This window comes from Cygnus atratus, chromosome 8 (assembly GCF_013377495.2).
Source record: "Cygnus atratus isolate AKBS03 ecotype Queensland, Australia chromosome 8, CAtr_DNAZoo_HiC_assembly, whole genome shotgun sequence".
Classification (NCBI taxonomy): domain Eukaryota; kingdom Metazoa; phylum Chordata; class Aves; order Anseriformes; family Anatidae; genus Cygnus; species Cygnus atratus.
The window spans coordinates 1,722,866-1,742,321 of NC_066369.1; the positions used below are offsets into that span (position 1 = coordinate 1,722,866).

Consider the following 19,456-nt stretch of genomic DNA (forward strand, 5'->3'; position numbering starts at 1 on the left):
TTCTTTGTATATGTTTCTGTAGCCAGACACATAGCTCTGTGTGCACGCAGATGACAGATGTGTTTATATTGCTTTGGAGGTGGAACAGTGTGTAGAGTTACATTTTGCCAGATGAATGTGAAATACTAAAGTAGGCTTCACATGCTTAGCTCCAACAAAATAGATTTTTAAAATGGTTCCTATGGATAGCATACCGTTTTCCATGACAGAATCTTAAGTGTGTATCATAATGCTGAAAGTAAGGTGCTCAAAATGATAAGGTAGGATATACTGAAACTCAAAGTCCCTGTATTGGGAAAAGAGAAGGGAATCTCTGTTCCTTCCCCTACAACAGATAGTAAGGCTTTTTTTTCCCCCTCTATATATTAGAGCGTGAACCAGTTCAATTCTTCCAAGTGACAGTTTGCTCTCTGTGATGTAACCCCGATAAGGGTAAGCATGTAAGCTTTGAAGGATGTACTACTCGTATGTATAAATAATGTGCCTGTGCATGACACTTGTCACCTTTTTATTTATCTTAAGAACTGAACAAAAATTTTCAAAACGTGTACTACAGACTATAAGGATGGCGTTGACAAGCCCAGAGGAAAAATGATACTGCTTTAATGCTTTGGGGGGTTTGGAAGACTGCAGAGTACAAACTGTCATGAAGCCAACTTAATATAACTGTTTCTTTTATACTCTAAGGATTCACAAGGGACTTCACTGCTAGCATACAGGAAATAAAGTCTGTTGTGCTAGAACAAGACTTTGTTTCTTACAATTTAGAAAACTACACAAAGTTTCCTTACAGGAAATGTTACAATTCATACAAATTCCCATATTTATTTGTAGACAAAAATTGCTATTCACATAGCAGGAAAACTAGATGAAAACAGATGGCATAGACTTAAGGCCATTATGGGTATTAGTGAACAGACCTATATGATGCCAATAAATACAACTACACAAAAATGTACTTTAATGTAGAGAGATCTTTATTATTGTCTGCTTTTCCAGTAATGGCCGATTTTTTTTCTAACAGGAATACTTGAAAATAAATTGTTACATGAATGAATTTCTTCAGTGAGGAGCTTTCAGAGTTTATTTTAGGTAAAGCCTGTCTTCTGTTGTTATACTATTCGACCAAGATAGACCGACTTGGGATATTTTTCCTTTAGAGCAGGCCACTGAACAATGAAGTAATCTGAAAAGTAGTAAAGAATCTTTCCAGACAGGGATAAAGTTTCCACGCGGCAGATGCTTTCTACGTACACAATGATTGCTCTTTTTATTCCTAGAAGCCCAAGAAGAAGAGCAGATACACAGACAGGAACACATGTTCCTGGTCCATTGCACAGTATCTAAAAGAGAAACATTTTATAGAAGTAAACCATGAGTTTTTTCATATAGTAAAGAATTAAAAATGCACATATTCTAGTAACATTAAATGTTACACACAAAAAAAGAAAAAAGATTACAAAGATATTTTAAACAGAAGAGGCAACTGAATATGTAAAAAAAAAAAAAAAAAAAAAAAGGGGGGGGGGGTGGCAAACCCAAGACATTATTTCAAAGTAGCTGCCAAAAGAGATCATCACTTCATTCTTCAAGGAGAAGAAGAGCTCTGAAATGGTACAGTCTGCCTAAGAAGGAAGCAGAAAGGACTCCTGGGCTCTTGGATTTATAACTAAAACAGCTTCGATTCTCAATCACAGCTTTGTGTTGTATCATTCATGAGATTTATGCACAGATTAAAGCATAATAAGGCCAAAGAAGTTTAATTAGGATTACTAAACCTTGGATTCAGTTATAAACCCCTTGAACTTTGGCTTAAGTCAGCAAAAGACTTGAGAATTCAGCAAAAATGTGCTGACGAATTAGGACTTTCATCAAAACCTACTAGCTGATCTGCATGTCCAGGATTCTTATTTCAGTAAACACTAGTATTTACCAAAATGCCTTCCTTAGGTAGGCTTATTTCTATGTATGTGTTGCATACTTGTAGTAGAGGGTCTCAAATTCACATGTAAATGCTAACAGCAAAAGAAAGTGGTCTTTCAAACTTAGACATTGATAAACTGACAAACAGCCTGCTTAAAACTAAAAGCTTTAAAGCCGGGTATGTATCAGGCATACTACTTGAGTATCAAAATTGGTTTCGGGCAAGGAATTTCTTACTAAATTTAACTGCTACCATGTAATCAGCACTTTTCTGCACAGCTGGGGGTTATATGGAAATAAAGAGTTCTTTTACAAAATTGTGGTCCTGTATCCTATGAACTTACATTTTTGTTCCAAGTTCAACAGCTTGTGAAAAATGTTATATTGGTGGGGAGGAGAAAAAAAAATAGAGTTTCTGTTTCAGGGCTGTAACAAACATTTCAGAATGTTTCCTTCCCTGCTTCATGGTGAGATCCCACTGATAAGCTGGATGACAGCACCTTGCCTCGGTTAAAAGTAGACGCTTTTGATGTTACTGACCTGCTCACATACACTGTCCTTTGTCTCTAAAATGGACCCAGAAATCTAGTTTGGGGATGTGAAGACCATAAGGTAATACTTTCTTATCAGAATCCACAAAACTTGATATTATATGTAAAGTTATTCTGATTTTACTGTTTATCTTAATTTATCCAAAACTTGCTGGTGTTTTCTGGCAGACCCTTTGAACCAACATACTGTATACTGTTTTTGTCTTGAAATATTTGTATAAGAAAACTGCAAGAGCGTAATTCTTTTGTTAACAATTACATAGCAAAGAAGTGATTAAGCTGAACACATCCACTTTGCATATGATATTTCTGAAATCAAAGTCATATTCTCCAGTTTCAAACCTCCGGTTGAACTTTCTTTCAAGTAAATCCATGTTGGGGCTTAAAAACCTACTCTACAATCTGATGAGAATGAAAATCCATTTTTTTTTATATATTTGGCTTCGCAAACAAGGATGTAAATCAACCACACTTGGCCTTTTAGCATTTCAAAGAAACTTCCATACCTGTTAACTAAACCATGCATTTTGCCCTATATCCTGACAAACTTGATTAATTTGCATTGATGGTGATCCTGCTATTGGTATATGGCTCCTGATACCTAAATTAAAGCATGTTTGTGTACCTCTGTTTAGTAACAGCATTTGTTACTGTAGTGTAAACATAGGTGTATGAATCGACCTGGAGTGTTTTTCTGAGTTTTCAGGGAAAAAAAACAGAAACACAATCAACCAGGAAATCTGCTGCAGAACCTGCTGTGTTTCAGACAAACACATAAGAAGCACCAAAACAGTCCAATTGTTTACTACTTTTTCTTGTGAGTTGAATATTCAGTCTGACTACTGCTTTCAGCTTCAAAATTCCACTTTAACTAGATAGATAAAAATGTGTGCTGCTGCTAAATAGAAACTCTATTTATCCTTTCCTTGAGTAGAGCTACCTGGAGTACAAGTACTGCCTGTCTTGTCTTCATTGCTCTCCAGGATCTTTTTCTGCTTCATTCGAGTCCCATCCCCTCCCTTGTCCTTTCCTCATTGTCTTCCATTTCAGTGTTTCTCTGCACTCTGCCCAGCCCTCTGAGAGGTCTCCACCCATCCTCTCCTTCCTCATCTTTGTGATCTCAGTACTCTCCTCCTTCTGCCACCCTATTCCCAGGCATACTTCCACCTCTCTTCCTTCTGGACTCGCGCTGGCTCTGCATTATTCTTGCCTCCAGCCCCTGTGAAAGCTCAGCCCAGCTGGCTAAAGCAAGGGAAGAGTTTCACATCGTTCCCTTACCTTCTACAGTCTGACACAAAAAATAACAATCACTGATGAGATTTATGTCGCACAGAAATCCTAACATTCTCCTCATCCCAGAAGCTGAGGATGGTACAACAGGTTTTATAAAAAGCTGAATTAATAATAAACATGATGTTTATCAAGCCACTGTGCCATATACTTCGTTCTACTTCCCTCCTTCATTAAACTTGGCTAAAAGCTCTAGTCTTTTCAGTACTTTGACTGGGTGCAACACACAGTTAGAATGAATTCCAAACTAAATGTACTCACAAAAGATCCTGTAATGAAATAATATTAAATTGGTCTGTTTGTGAATATATACATAGATCTAAAGGCCACACTGAGTGCTGAGCACACTGGTGCTATTACTTTACTGACCTACAAGCCAGAAAAGCAATAATCAAAAATAAAATCCTAATAAAACATCTTTACTATATAAAGATTTAGATATGACATACTCAATTTATACCTTCTACTAGCTGTTTGTAACTTGTGATCTGCTTCTTAGATGTTCTTTGATTCATGGAAAACTCCTTGCATGGGGAAAAAGGATCAGGAAAAGTATGGAATAAGCATCTCTAAAAAAAAATTATCTGATCATAACTCATGCCCTTTCACACATACCCCTTCAAACAAGAGACAGCAGATGTGACTCCACGGGATCTCTGTATTCAAAACGTCCATTAGATGCTCTGGCTATAGATGTTCATATTCTAAAATCCTCTGTTTTAGGAATTCTGCCCTGAAAAAGACTCTGGTATGAACTTGCTGAACCCAACAGACAAATAGATCCCTGTCCGAATTTGGGGTTGTGATCTTTAAGTCAGAACTATTAATCAACCTTTCTGATCATTAAAAATTAACCTTCAGTTAACCTTCAGTACGTGTCTAGAGACATGTCATACCTGGAACTATTAGGGCAATTCCCCTCCAAAAATCTTGTCTGACCAGCCCTACTCACTCCCTCTCCCGCTGTCACTGGGAAGAGACAGCAGTGCTTCCACCATGTGCAATGCAATGCTAGACACTCATCGAGAGATACAAGGGAAACTTCTGAGGAAAGGAGCATGCACGCTCTAAGGACGAGGACCTGTTACAGACCTGTAAGTTAGAAATGCTGCCATTCACTTCTTTCCAGCAAGCAAACTTTTCGTGAAGATGGAAAGGAGCTGAATGATCTGCAACCTTCCCAAAGCTTGTAAGAGAAGATAAGCTCTCCTTTTAGGGAATTTCAAAACACTGTGCCAAAGTAACTTTTGGCGAATGATTGATGGCTTCCATCTTGCAAAGATCAAGGCTTTTGTTTTTTCTCCCCCCAGCAGAATCTGTTGGGGAATCTTGTGGGAATTATTAGTGCCCCATGCAGCAGACGCAGGCATCTATTGGGCAAGAAAGGACTAGGGCCTCTACAAGGTCGATCAGGCTATTTAGGGTGTTTCCCAATGTCTATTTACTTTAGCTACAAGGCTGCTTGTGGCATATTTGCCTTGCATGAGATATTTTTCTGATGGTTTCTGGTTTATTTGGTTCAGTCTTCCTCAAAGAAGCAGCAGAAAGGGTGAAAGAAAAGTGTCAAAGACAATTTTTGTGTTGTTGCCTTTGTGACCTCTGCTGCAACTGCCCACGGACTTTCTTGGTCACTGGTCCATCTCACTTTGTTGCCAGCAAGCTGTAAGGGATCATTCCAGAAGCCAGCACAGCAGGTCTCTTTACACCCTTTGTGTTCAGCTTTAATGCAAAGAAATTTCCAGACAACTCTTAAACTGGCTGCCTGTCTTCACAGCGAGGCCTGTAAGCTCAATCCTACATACTGAAATCCTCTAGCAAGTCAACGGAAGCTGTCTTTTAAACCGTAAACTAATCAATCTGCTTATTGACGGGGGTTTGAAAATAAAGCATCAGTATAAAACATTTATGCTTAGTGATTCTACAAATCTAATTTCATAATAACCACTTTCCCATAAAACTGGAATAGTTCTTGCCTTTGCATTTCAGATATTTTCTACAGCTGTTGAAAGAAAACAAGCTAAGCCAGCAGTCTGGCACACAGGGAACTCTGGCACATGGCACCATTGCTGATAAAAACTGCTTTAGAGTTGGTGAATGCAGCACTGTAGCAGAGTGACATTTACCAGCTCAAACACTGAAACCATAGCTCGCAGATTCACTGGGACTAAATGTCAAGCCACTGGTTAGAACAAAAAGTGAGAACAGCAGAAAACTTGTAGATTTTCCTATAACTATGTAAACATGTATTTGCTGTAAATCTTTAATGAACAAGTATTTGAGTACTGATTACATTTCCAAATTACGATAATCAAATGAGGGCAACATCAGCCCCTCTAAACCTAGTCAGAAAGTAAAAAAAAAAAAAAAGTGAGACTTGATTTGCATAAGAAACTGTTAACACCTGCTGTTTGTAATGATTTCCACAGACATTGGCCTTTACCACCTAGACAAGAGCAGAGCAACTCCTCACAGCCTGGGGCTGGGCAGCTTGTAGCATGGAAATGCTGACTGTGGGGCAATGCACACGCCTGAACCCAACACCATACAGCTCAGCAGCCCTGCAGCTAGCTCCTGGCAGGGGGTCAGGGCGTTGCTCGTGCCTCCCTGCTGCCCTGGTAATGCCCTTTCCCCACGGGGCTAAACAGCCAGGGACATGAATAAGGGAGAGGATAGTGGAGGCAGAAAACTGCTAAAAGAGGTAAAGGAAAACAGGATGATACAAAATTGGGTTTGACCCAAATTGGGTTAATTGTGTGACCTTTGTTTATCTATGCCAGTAAACAATGTTTAACAATGTTAAAAAAAAATAAAAAGCAATTAGGTATTTTCTGCTTCCTAGCCTAAAATGCTTGCTTATAAATTTTATTTTCTTCATATTTTTGCTGGACTGCTAAAACTCAGCTTTTGTTGATAAATACTTCATTTCAATGGCTAATTAACATTTGGGAACAAAAAAGTAACTGTTCAGCTTATGAAAGCCCACAAGATATCTCTGAGGTTTGTCGGGAAGGCCAAGGAAATCTGAATAGCTGTTTCTGATATTTTAAGGAAGGCAAAGGAAAAGGAGAGGGCGTTTAAAAATGACAGACCCAAATGTGCTGCTGTTGGTGGCTGGACTTGCATGACAACAACAAAAAAGAAATGCCTTAGCAAGTTATAATGTATGAAATCTTACAAAAATAGCTTTAGAAAACTCTAAAAAAAAGGGCAGACAAAAAAGTAAGCCTTTCACAAAAGCAGTAAAAATAACAGTAAACAAACACAATTCGATGACACATAAACAAGAAACTAACAGGGAGCAGAACACGCTGTCTTGATACAAAGAAACCACACTCCTGAAACCAAAAATCTGACCATTGAATAACCTGAAGATCTTTCAGAAACAAGGGAAATGGAACCGAGAATGGTTACAAAGACAGGGAAACTGAACAGCTAGATTTAGTAAAAGCTCTGCAGAAGTCCTTGGACATGGAGAGGACAATTAAAAGAAAAACCATAATAATATACTCATTTTTATGCATGGGCTGTTTTTGGACTTCTGCTTTTGTTAAGTAGGAACTAGGGTTTTTAACATTTCAGGAGTTTATTGCCTTTTGTGATTTCAGAGTACAATAACGAATTCGTGTGTTTTGTGGGTATTTTGCTGGGGGGGTTATTCCTTTCTGTGGCATGAGAAGTAAGAGAGAATCTGCAATGAATTCATTTGTATTCCACCATGCAAATTACAGCATCTCATGAGCTCATCTCCACTTGCTTGTTTTTAATATTATCTTACGGTATGAAAATTTCACATTAATGCATTGTAAAATGAAGTATCCAGTTGAACAATTTTTTTTTCACCCACAGAAATACTGAGTGGCTACAAAGGTAGGTGTAATGGGCTTCTTGGTCTCAGCTGTTACCATGTCTTTTCCCAAGCTTCTCAGGGACCTGATTCAGCTCAGGGGATCCTAAGCAGCACCTGCAGTCTGTGAGAAACACAACTGTGAGCATTACAGCCCTGTAGTTGTGGTACCAGCTCTCTTAATATGGGAGACTCTTCTAATGAAAAATTAAACAAACAAAAAAGTATTGATGAACAAATATCTCAAACTTTAATTGTAAATTTATTTACATTGTGAGCTCATGATCAAGATGCAAGCATGGAGAGCCAAGAAACCCAGGCTGTATTCATGACTCTGCTGTGATGTCAGCATGGGATTTGGGACCTGGTACTTACTTTCTGTCATATCAATATTTTCTACTTTAACACCAGGAAAACAGTAATTTACTGCTCAGAGGGGATGCATCAAGATTCCCGTATACTCTTCTCGGTGAAGATCTCCAGGTATGATGAGTATTGCTTTTATTAGCATGCATTTGCATTGATGGCAAACACAGAAAATTTGTGACTTTTTTCATAGCAACTAAATCTAAAAGGCTTCAAAAGATAAATTGTTGGTGTACATGGAGGTACTGCTGTTATGACAGAAATCAGGAATTCTAGGGAATACAAGACCATTTGGTAATCAGGAGAAAAAAACAAACAAACAGAGAACTGCCTTAATATTTTTGGTATTTCTTGAGGTTTAAAATAAGCAGGAAGTCCTTCTCCAACAATTCCCTGTTATTGTTGTTATTGGTGGGGAGGAAGAAGAAAGTCAGGTTGAACAGTATAAAGGTCATTAAACTAGCTATTGGCCTATTCCTTTTGAAAAATGAAGATCTTGCCCAGTTCATTTCCCTCTAAAACCTGTGTAAAAGCAGCTAAAACTTCACGCTATTTCTTGCTTGAATATACCTGCATGCTCAGGCTAGGACAAAAAATCTAGGTATGTAGTCTGATGTAAATCAGGTAGTTAAGGTAGAATTGAATCATACCTAGATACCCCTTTATCTTCTACTCTCCAAGCCCTGGAATGACCATGAGTACAAAACAATAGTTCCAGTGTTCTGTAGCAGGAGCTTGTGTTCAAGCTAGTCACCAGTTACAGCTTGTAGAACTGCCATGAAACATTTCTAGTCCACTCCTGGGCATTTTATTGCTACAGTTCCATTGTTATTATCACATAATACCCACAGTGGGTGAAGTGCTCTTCAAAACAAGCAGAGACTTGTGTGGTTCTAAGGCAGATTACCCAACAAGGGTAAATAAGAACAGTGAATGCCAGACTGGAAGAGAGATGTGGGAGAGCAATGACTTAAATTAGAAAACTGTGCAGTTGGTTTCCTGATGTGCACTACCTTTTTCTGCTTTCGATAGGAGCATTATTTTCATTAAAGAATAAAAATGTATTAGGAAGCATCATCAAATCCCTCATTTTCCCAGCTCTCACTTTAAAAAAAAAAAAAAAAAAAAGCTGGAGAGAGGGAGACAAAAATCCTACCTGGTGGGATTTTCTAGAGGTGGAAAACAGTAGTTCCACAAAATACTAGGGACCAGATACAACTGGATTTAATCATAACAGCAATAAGCATTGTCACTTCTGCCTTCTAGGCACTTAGTTGCCTGGCCCTGAGTTACTAGCCAACTGTCCTCAGAGGTAAGAGACAAGGCAGGGAGCACCGCTGACGTGCCATGTGTCAGTCTCCATGTGCAAAGTAGTAGTAGAGAAGAAGTAGTAGAGTTTCTGGACCTCAGCAGAGTTCAGGAATGTGGCTACTTGATGCCATCAAGCCATAAACAGCTCAGGTCTGTTTCTGTGTGTGCCTAAGGGCTTACATGTTGAAAAGAAAGATAACTGGGGTCATGCAAAGTCTCAGGAGTTAGGCAACAGCTTAGGAAGGTAAGTTTGAAAATCTAGATTTGGATGCATACAGAAATGTGCAAGTTTGACTTTTTTTTGGGTTAAACTAACCTTAGTTACCCTACTTAACTGCCCCTGTAATCAGGCAAAAGGTAGCAGGTCTGTGACTGGAAAGAAAAGGTCTTTGGAGTGATAGTTTCCATCCCCATATACGATGCTGCAGATACACGGAAGCAGAAGGGGATGTGAGCTTAGCATTCTCCCCAGTCGAGCTACCAAACGTAAAATGAGAATCATAGAACGAATCAGCCAAAAACAATGCTGAAGGACAGGCAAGAAAGTTGTACTAATACTCAAGTCTATTGGAAGGTTGGTGCTGGTTATTAAAACTTTAACACCCAGACTGTCAATGAGACCAGCCAAGCATCATTGTCTCTGCCAGACATCTGTGTGAGGAAACAGTGGCACGAGTGAGTCTTGCAAGAAACTGGGAGACGGATAAAAGGTTGCTTAAAAAAGAACAAGATCACCACGGCAGGTGCGGGCTGGAGAATAAGTTAACTCCCTACCTACATTACCATGGAGTACCAACAGCCTGTTCTTTATTGCTGCCACTTCTAAATTTGTGAGAAGTAAAAGAAATTGGACTTTGTGTAGATGAAAAAGTTGGTCATAGTGCAATTCAGCAAAGGGCCTGTGCCAAGCACATGGAATGGCAGTTACCAAACCACACCTGCAGCTACAAACACTAGGTGCTGGATGTCTTTCAGCAAGCTGTTATTGCACTTACTGTCACCTTGCCTGAGCGTCAACCTGACAATGGGCTTGGTCAGAGAGCCACGAGAAATACTATCAACCCTTCTAGAGCCTGTTTAAATGTAAGAGAGCATCTCATCTCCTCATGTCAAAAAGTAATGCTTATTATAATAGCCTGCTTTTACTTGGAAGGAAAGGAGAAATGAAATCCAAAGATTAAATTATATCATACATACTAACAGTGACCTGGAATGGGGCTTTAATTGCAAATCTCAATGCGTCTTTCATTAGTCAAGCATTCATTTAAGTAGAACTTTAAATAAGCACTTTAGGTTAGCTAAAACTTACATTTTGTAGTATATTAACATTTTTGAGGCTACTACTATACTAACTGTAGTTGCTATAACAAGAATCTGCATCAAACACCTGCCTGAAACTTCTTCACAATGCAAAACCTAGAGGTGTGAGCAGTCTGCGCTGGATGGCACGGGCCTGGTTCAGCTGTCAGGTTTAGTGAGACTGCTCACTTGAAACAGGGCTGTATGATGTATGTGGAAGTAGCGTGACCAGGGTGTGCATTAGGCTCATGACAGAGCTAATGAGTTAAGACTGATCAGCCTTTAGTTTAAATTGGACTTAAATCTAAGCTAAGATCTCAGTTAATCTTTACGGCTATTGCGATTCCCTTTCTGAAATGTGGTATCTAGAGGCATGTCTGACTGGTGGTAACAGAAGACACAGCTACCAAGCTAGCTTTAAAGCAGCTGACCTGAATGGCTTGAGATGTTTATCTCTGCTCAGCAGAGGGTAATTCGACATAGTGGCCGCAGGGTAGCTGTGCACAGCACACAAAATACAAGGTAGAGGAGCGGCAAACATGACTCATTTTCATTAACACTAGGAAGTTACAACACAAATTTGGATGTCTTCACTTTGTTTTCTTTTTAGACTATACAACTTAAATCACTGGTCTTAACCTGATGTTCTCACTCATCTGTTTTGACCGTTTTGATCTTAGAAGAACAACAGTTGATCAGACATTGTAAAATCAATTTGATCCAAAAGAATTATAAGCAGGGGAGAAGGATTCAGTAAACAAAAAAAATGAACCAGCTAGTCATAATACTGTATTATACAAAGTTCACTTGTTATGAAGTGAACAGAGGAAAAAATGTCACCACCCAGATTTTGTAGTTTTCCACCAAGTTCTAATAAGAACCGTGATATAAGGGACAATAGCTTATTATTCATCATAGCAATTTATCAAAGTGCTATGAACTTCAGACATTTTAGGCAGGGTACAAAGAATGGAAAATCTTAGCTAAATGAAATAATGATTTCCTTTCATATAGCTTGCTGTGAATACTTCTGTAACAACTCCAGAAGCTTGCTGTAGTGAATTTAACCAGTCTGGGGACCAGCGTGTGTAATGGGATGTGCAGGCCTCAGATGACTCATACGAGAATCGGTAGGCTGCTAAAAGCATAATCAGCTGTGCAGATTTCAGGCTTCTATAAAAGTTTGAAAAGGAGAGTCCTATTCAGCTGACAGCTGGTGGGGAGGGAGACAGCACAGCTTGTTGTACTTGCTGTGCAAATGTAAACTTCTTACTGGAGACTTCCCACGGGAAGGAGGCTCTAAAGTGGAAGGACTGCCTTCTTTGCCTGATTTAACCCTGGCTTTTCCAAACAGCAGCGGCCTGAAAATATCTGCTTATCTCAGGCTCTGTAGAGCACTGAAGCAACAGACACTGCTGAGGAGCGTCCCCAAAGTTTAGGATGCATGATGCAGTAATGAATGGAGCTGCAGAGCTTTGAAGGAGAGTCCAGCACTGACCCAATTACACATCCCATCTGTGGCTGAAAATGAGGGCTGGATGCAATCTCTGTACACTTTTCTATTGTGCGGTGCATGTGTATCCTTTGTTTTCAGCTTGACTTTGCGGTATGCCAGAATGCCTGGAGTAATTGTGATCCAGCCAAAGGGCTAGATCACCTGAAGACCTGGTTTCAGGGTTGGCAGATTGGCCCAGAGACTACAAAGACAATGGCTCTGTGAGGAGCAAGAAAACTGAAGACTAGGATCCTCTGAACTTGTAGCTACTGACTGTAAGCATGTTATAGAAAGGCTGTAGCATTATGCCTTCTTGGACAACAAATAATATATATATAAAAGATTCAATAACTTTTCTCTATCTTTGGGAAAATCTCTGTGCAGCTCATCTATTTTTCTGTATCTGTCTAAGCAGGATTTGCATCTTTCCCTAGATAGCAGATCTTCTAACACCTTATTTTGGGTTTAAGTTTCTTCTCAACTTTTCTCTCAATGAAGGCAATAAAAATCTCTTTTCTCTGACCAGCTGCCTGTTTTCATGGTAGGATTTTGCAGTCTTTGAGGCTATAAGTGTATATTAAATCTGGCTGCAGCTGATGGTGTTGTTTTTTTTTTTGGGGGGGGGGGGGGAAGGAAGGTGTAGACAGAGCGTGCTGGCACGAGCCTTGCTTTCCTGGAATTTTAGGTCTCTGCTTAGGAAGCCCATATAAGGTTGACGTATTGTAAAGACTGCCCAGCATAGATGTGCCTGCAAAACATTTTGATACCTATATTTCTAGAATTCTGTATTTGGCTATAAGAACACAAGACAATCATCACTTCTGACGTCTTAATTCTGTTACTTGCTTTAATACCTCTAAAGGGATTTAACTTCGCACAGTGCAGATGCTCATAACTCAGAAATGGGCCTCTTGAATATGATCTCAAACTGAACAACTCAACTAACTTTTACATTTCTTAAACCCTCTGGGGGCCCATTTTAAGTGCAGGTCAAGTCCTGCAAGACAGTAAAGGTCTCCTGGAAGTTGTTCAGTTCTTTCTGAACTCACTGTCTTGAAGAAGGGTTAGATGAAACTGCTTTCTCATGTAAAGTAAACTAAGAAGCTTTGCCAGAAGATCAGTGTGAGACGCAAAGGGGACACAGTGCTCATGTAAATAAGTACATATAAAGTAACTCCTGTGCTGCTAGGTTTGCTGTTTTCCCCCTTGTAGCTATTTTGGCTGGATAGTTTTGCGAGTTATGCCAGCCTAAGCCTATCTGCTCCAAACTTGCCTTTGTACACCTACTGGTTTCTGTCTCCCTTTGCACTACTTCTCTTGTCCCGCATTCCTTAAACTGAAACTGCAACAAATCTGCTTTTCTCTAGCTTTTGGGTGTCTGGAAAAGACTTCAAAGGATATAGCTAGTATTCCTTCAAACAACAAGTTTGTGACAAGCCTAAAAGCAAGTGTAAAGATTTGGGGATCACATGTATGTATAAATGACTTAGAAGCAATTCAAATGTGTCTTTCCTTCGTGCAGTTCAACAAAAACAATTGCCTAGGCTGAAACTGTACTCTACTCGTAAGCTCTACTGTTCAAAAATATGAAACTCTCAGCATGATGTAATAGTGTGCTTGCTTCTATATTCGGGTGTTCGTTTCCATGCCAAAAAGTTATAGATTAATCCTGTAAACTCCAGCATTTGTTCCACCCTTTCTGGGTCTTTAAACTACTAATCATTTATGTTCTGCCAAGAATAGGGGGAGTTGCAATTCACTGAGAACATTTTCCTCTAAAGGCAATTAAATATTACCAGTTGCTTCACGTACCACACAGAATCTTTTCACTGGCAATGCGAGGCATTTTAATCCCCATACCGCTTTACTTTGATAAGTGCTTTACAATCTTTACAGCTCTCTGACTTACTGTGTTTTGAAGAAATCCTAACTATGAGATACATACATACACAACTAGTAGTATAGTATGCAAGTAGTATGCAAAGCTACTTTGAAGTGGTATAAGATTTGGCATAAAGCCAGAAATATTCCTGCCAGTGGCAGTACCAGCTGCTGTTGTGGCCAAAAAAATATTTGGGAACTCCCTCCCCTCAAGCCCTTTTCTAATCATGGATAAGGAATCTTTGGACTAGTGTTTCCCTTAAACACTGCGAAGGTCTTACAGGTCTTGCTAAAATGTATTCTTAATTTTATGAGGACAAGTGTTTTTCAAAGGCATTAAGCTTTTGACATCTTATCATAGTTTATTAACTCCAACCACATTTCTGGTAATTCTACATGTAAATCCTACTGTCACTTTAAATTTCTCTTGTAAACAGAGGAACCATGGAATTAGTGACTTGCTGCTCTTCTCCTAGAATGTATCCTATTGACACTTTTGGTAATATATTAAGCTACACAGTGGGATTTCCAGTCAGTTTCTTTTGCGATATTTAGTTTAAAAATATATATACATCAATGAAACCAGTGGTGTAGCAAGGTGATTCCTAAATATCTGATACCTTTCCTGTAAGATATCTGCTTCATGTAAACTACCCATTAATATTTCCCCCCCAAATTAAAATCACTGTAGAAAGAAAAGTATCCCCTCCTCCATCCCAACTTTATAGGCTTGAAAAAAAGGACTGAAAAGAAACTGTGTGTTGTTCTGCACATTAAACTGTTCTGAAAACTTCAGCAAGTAAGTAGCTTTTGATCTAATAGGAACTGAAAAGTACTACTGAAGCCCATGAGATCATACAATTCACAGCAGCTTCTCTAAATGTTCAAAGTAACACAAATATATTTGAGCCTCTTTGGAATGAGCCATACAGTTCACAACGAGAGCTAAAAAAGTCTGTTTACAAACATCCTCTGCGGTGTATATACATCGTTACTAAATTATGAAAAATAACTTGCAACTGCACAAGTTTATACGGGTCTCATTTAAATATTAAAAGTAATAATAATTTGAAATTCTGCTAAAATGTCTTTTAAATCCCAAGTTTGGATATCTGATACCTTAATATGACAACTCTAGCAAAAGGTCAGATTTTACCAAAATTTTTCTTAGAGAATGGTAGGACTCAAACCAGGGAGTCCAATGCACTACCTTCTGAGTCTTGCATTAACAAAAATCTTTATCGATCAGATATGTCTTACTATTTTGTTTATTTCTATAATCTGACAACCCTGAATGCTTCTGACTCGATAAAATGTGTGGAATATTTTAAAATGCATGTTGTAATTAGCATGGAATTGTGGTTTTGTGAACAGCTACAAAAAGCTACTAGAAGTGAGAGGCTCTAGTTGATGTTTTGGCAGTGATACTTTTTGTCATCAGGTAATTGTTAGTCTGCCATAGACTAAATACATATGTATCTAGCTGAAAAGTCCATGTAAGCACAAGAACATTTCTGCAGGTCTGAACCTGTCTGTTCCAGACTGGTCACACCATTTCTGGAGCAAGACCAGCCAACAGGATAACCAGGCTTTCAGGCATAGTTTGTGCTGTCGCAATCCTGAAGAGATATTATCAAGAACCTGCAAACCTGTTTGTGGTAGCTCTACTGGCATTCACTTCCTAATGTTACCTGAAAACTTTGAGGAAGGACACTAGTTTTGCTGGTTTAATTCACTTGCATGAAACCATTCTGTTTCTTGGTGTATTGCTACAGTATCTCTTTCAGCTTTTAACATTCAAAAATGTATGTCCTGTGAACTGTAAAACTAAGCACACATATGTGATACAGTCTGCAATGTCTCGATATTCCAAATGCTTCTACAATGAAGATTAGCAAATTCTCAATACTTTAAAATGTACTTTACCTACCAAATCTGGTTTCAGTTTGTAGGTCAAAGGAAAGGAATAAAGTATGGAGTACAGGGTTGTTACCACGGAGGAGGTCCAAGATTGTCTAACCTCGCGGCTTCTGGGAATGCGATCAAGGGTGAACTGTAAGAGAGCATGATAAAGCTGAATTGTTATTTTTTCTAAGAATGTTGTTGTTCCTTCTATAGAGTTATTAGACCTATCTGTGCCAACATTTTTTTTTTTTTTAAATCTAGGTTGGAAATATTTGGGTATGAAATCTTTTCTTAGATGCCTTATTCACTACCATGCTTAGCACTCTTTGGAATGAGGTTAAACGAAATACTAGAATTATATATCTATTTTTTAAATCGTTTCCAATATTACTTTAAAACATTCCTAAATTTAAAAACAACTCAGCTGGAGCAACTTCGTCTGCTGTATGTTAACTTAGTGCCCCTCCTAGTGGTCACCGAGACACATTTCTAGGTTTCATAAACTAGTCCAAACAAGGTGACTCTTCTTTTTATTGCCTGCTTAAATTCGTTGTGGATTTACACTGCAGAAAATGTAACGACATTTCTCAATTAATGTCCAGTGCATGCTATTAAAATGTAATAGCAAATATCACTCTCCTTTAAGCGAGTACTCGATGAATATTCAGAAGAATATGCAAGACATACTCAAAATGCAAAATATTTGCATTTTAAAACAGGACAGAACATAATAAGTTTTAAAAAATACTATTCATTGTTTTTTACTTAGGCAAAATTAGAGATCATCCAATGTGTTGAAAAGGTATCAAATTAACAAAATATGGATGTTTTCTGTTTGTCTCAGAACACTGTATGCCGCCAACAGTAATCAGGCTTCGTGCACTCTCCCCCGATGTCTTTGACATAGAGGAACCACACCTAAGAATTATTGCTACAGCCAAGGGCAGTCCTGATGCCAACTCAATTTGTCATTGTTGAGATGAAAAACAAATACATTAAGTACACTGTACTGTCCAGTGATGTTAACATATTGTTTAGATCTGGACAGTAGTCACTAACTTCACGTGGGACACCAGATCACTAACATTCTGGCAGAATTCATATTGGGAGTGAGGGACTCTAAATATCATTATACATATTGAAAATTCCCCATTTACTTCAATTACACCATGTCTGACTGACACAATTTAGCCCTGGTGATTTGTGACTAGGAAAGATGATGTTACCAATAGTTGCACACTAAATACAAACTAGGAATCAGTCTTGAATAGGTGTAACTGAGGTCTTTTTTATGTGAAGTGGAAAGAATTAAAACAAACAAAAAGAACCCTTACAAATGCAGAATATTAAGTTAATTTTCTTGACTGAAATTATCTTGTTTCATTGCAATAAGGTTCTTTAATTGTTGTAATACTATAAGGCATTAACAGATGTTACAAACTGGCTGTTTTATATTTTATTTGAAGGTGTTGAAACTGGTTGCATTAGTCTGATAACAAAATATGGAAAAACAAATGTGCCTCCTGCTCCCCATTTAACAGGATTCTGGTTATCACTATTTCTTAAAGCTTTGGAAGAGATCAGGTGATAAAAAGAAATGCTGTAAGTGGAGTTTAGACTCTTTCATAGTATGCCATCCTGTAAGAAATATGTTTTGACAAGGTAGTTTTAGGCAGATCAAGTTTTAGCAGAAGTATTTGGATGTTCCCTTCACTGCAAGAATGGTACTAAATAATAAAGTTCTTGCCAAAGAACTGTATGTAATTTTCTCCATTGTTAAAAAAAAAAAAAAAAAGGGACCCCAAATAGTATCGAAGTAGAAATTTAGTTGTAGAATTGAAGTAAAGATCAAACTGGTTTTATCTATGTTCTATATAAACTATGTTCTTCACAATACATGCTTGAAACTTTGCACACTGACGTCTGTATCGTATGTTAGAACTTCAGCCCATGCATCAATCAACCCTTGAATATTTAGCTGGGGAACAAAATAGGATTCTGTTTGTTTAAAAGCCACTGCCAGGTGTTTTTCCAGTCTCTCACCTAATGGAGTACTGTTAGTATTCTGGACAAAGGCACCTCCTGAATCTTTTGTTGGAAAACTGCATAATATGTCTGATATCAGAAACAGACAAACTCGTCCCTAACTTCTGTGGTCTCATACTGTTGCATTTATTTTTCTTACTGCTGTAGCAGAATCAGAAACCTTTTCATTATTTGAAGACAAATGTTCCAAACTGGCAATTCTATGATGTTGACAGGGTACTGCAATTTTAAAAACCGGTGATGTAGTCCTTACCTATTTAATAGCGTAGTTTTGCAAGCATGCAGGGAAAAGTTGCATGCATGCATCATGGAAAACTGTCATTGCTGTGACTTGTTATAGTATCCTCAACTGAATATACTGCAGTTTTTCCAAAGAAACTGGGTTTATGCAGTCCTTTTTCATGCTGACGAACAGGATTTCCTAGCATGATAACTTTCATGAAACATAACGGAAAAGAACGTGGTCAAATGAGCATTATGTAAAGGCAAGTTAATCTGGCTTGTCCTCTTAGACATGGTGAATGGGGGTACAAGATCCCTTGAAGAATGTGTGTTATCCAGTCAACATATGTAAATTGTCTTTCTGCTGCTAGACTAAGTCAGCAGGAGCGTAAGCAGGTTCTCTGTGCTGAGCGCAGAAGATAACCTGGCTATCAGCTGTGGAGGCAACCAAGTAGAATTACTGTTGTTACAGGTTGGGAGCCAGAGATAATAAAAGTGATAGCATGACCAGGGACTTCTCTTAGGAGGCTTTTTGGATTTTATTTTCCAGAAGACTTAGTGGGTAGGTGTGCAGCATTTTGTTTCTTGTAAGCAAGATGTTGCCTTTAGCTTCTTTTCCTTCTGCCTGAATACTGCAGCTTTTAGATCTGGGCTAAACCACATATCAGAAAGATAAATTGGTTATATTTGTGTTTTTTACATGGTAATTTGCTACAGAAATACATTGATTTTCTCTTAGATCATTATTCTAATCTGTCTTCTGTCCAGTCCTTAGTTCTGGTAAAACATACTTCCTTGACAAGAAGAGGAAGGTAATGATTGTGGATTGAAGCTTTCAGAGTTTTCCCCTTCATTTATTCAAAGCTGCAAGAAGCCACTAACGTGATTTTTAAACGGGTATGTATTCTAGCACCCTCAGTGCCAAAACACACATTAGGTGAAAGCATACTCTGAAAGTTGGCAAATATATGCTATAGGCACGTGACCTTCACTTTCCAAAATGTATCTTCTATTTCACTCTGAATATTTTTTGCTCAGTGGAAAAAGAATGGCCAAAGTAAAGCAAGCATCTGTTATCCAGACAGCAAACTCAGATGCAGCCAAGTACGTTCCTCTGGCTTTCAATGCTCAAGGAAAATGTAACTACACGATGTGTTAGCAGTTGGCTGGGGGTAGGAAAGGGAAGTTGCTTAGCAAAACTAAGTGAACTAGTGAAAAATACATCGTTTTTTAATACTTGAAATATGTATTTTTTTAAGAAATTTAATAACTTAGGGTTGGACATTTTTCAGATAAGTGAATATGGTTCTTGATGCAAATGAC

At 38.4% G+C, this 19,456-nt stretch overlaps 1 protein-coding gene across 2 annotated transcripts in view; it reads right to left on the reverse strand.

Moving 5' to 3' along the window:
- Positions 1 to 19,456, reverse strand: part of ALG14 (ALG14 UDP-N-acetylglucosaminyltransferase subunit) — a 31,717-nt gene that overhangs the window by 8,814 nt on the left and 3,447 nt on the right. Inside the window, exons 3-4 of one of the 2 annotated variants that reach the window (XM_035537877.2) lie at positions 15,891 to 16,013; positions 960 to 1,343 (exon numbers count right to left, since the gene is read on the reverse strand). In XM_035537877.2, the coding sequence (XP_035393770.1) occupies positions 1,113 to 1,343; positions 15,891 to 16,013 (354 nt within the window). In that variant the 3' untranslated portion in view covers positions 960 to 1,112. Of the gene's footprint in view, positions 1 to 959; positions 1,344 to 15,886; positions 16,014 to 19,456 lie in introns of those variants that run through there. The other variant, XM_050712295.1, reaches the window with a different exon arrangement.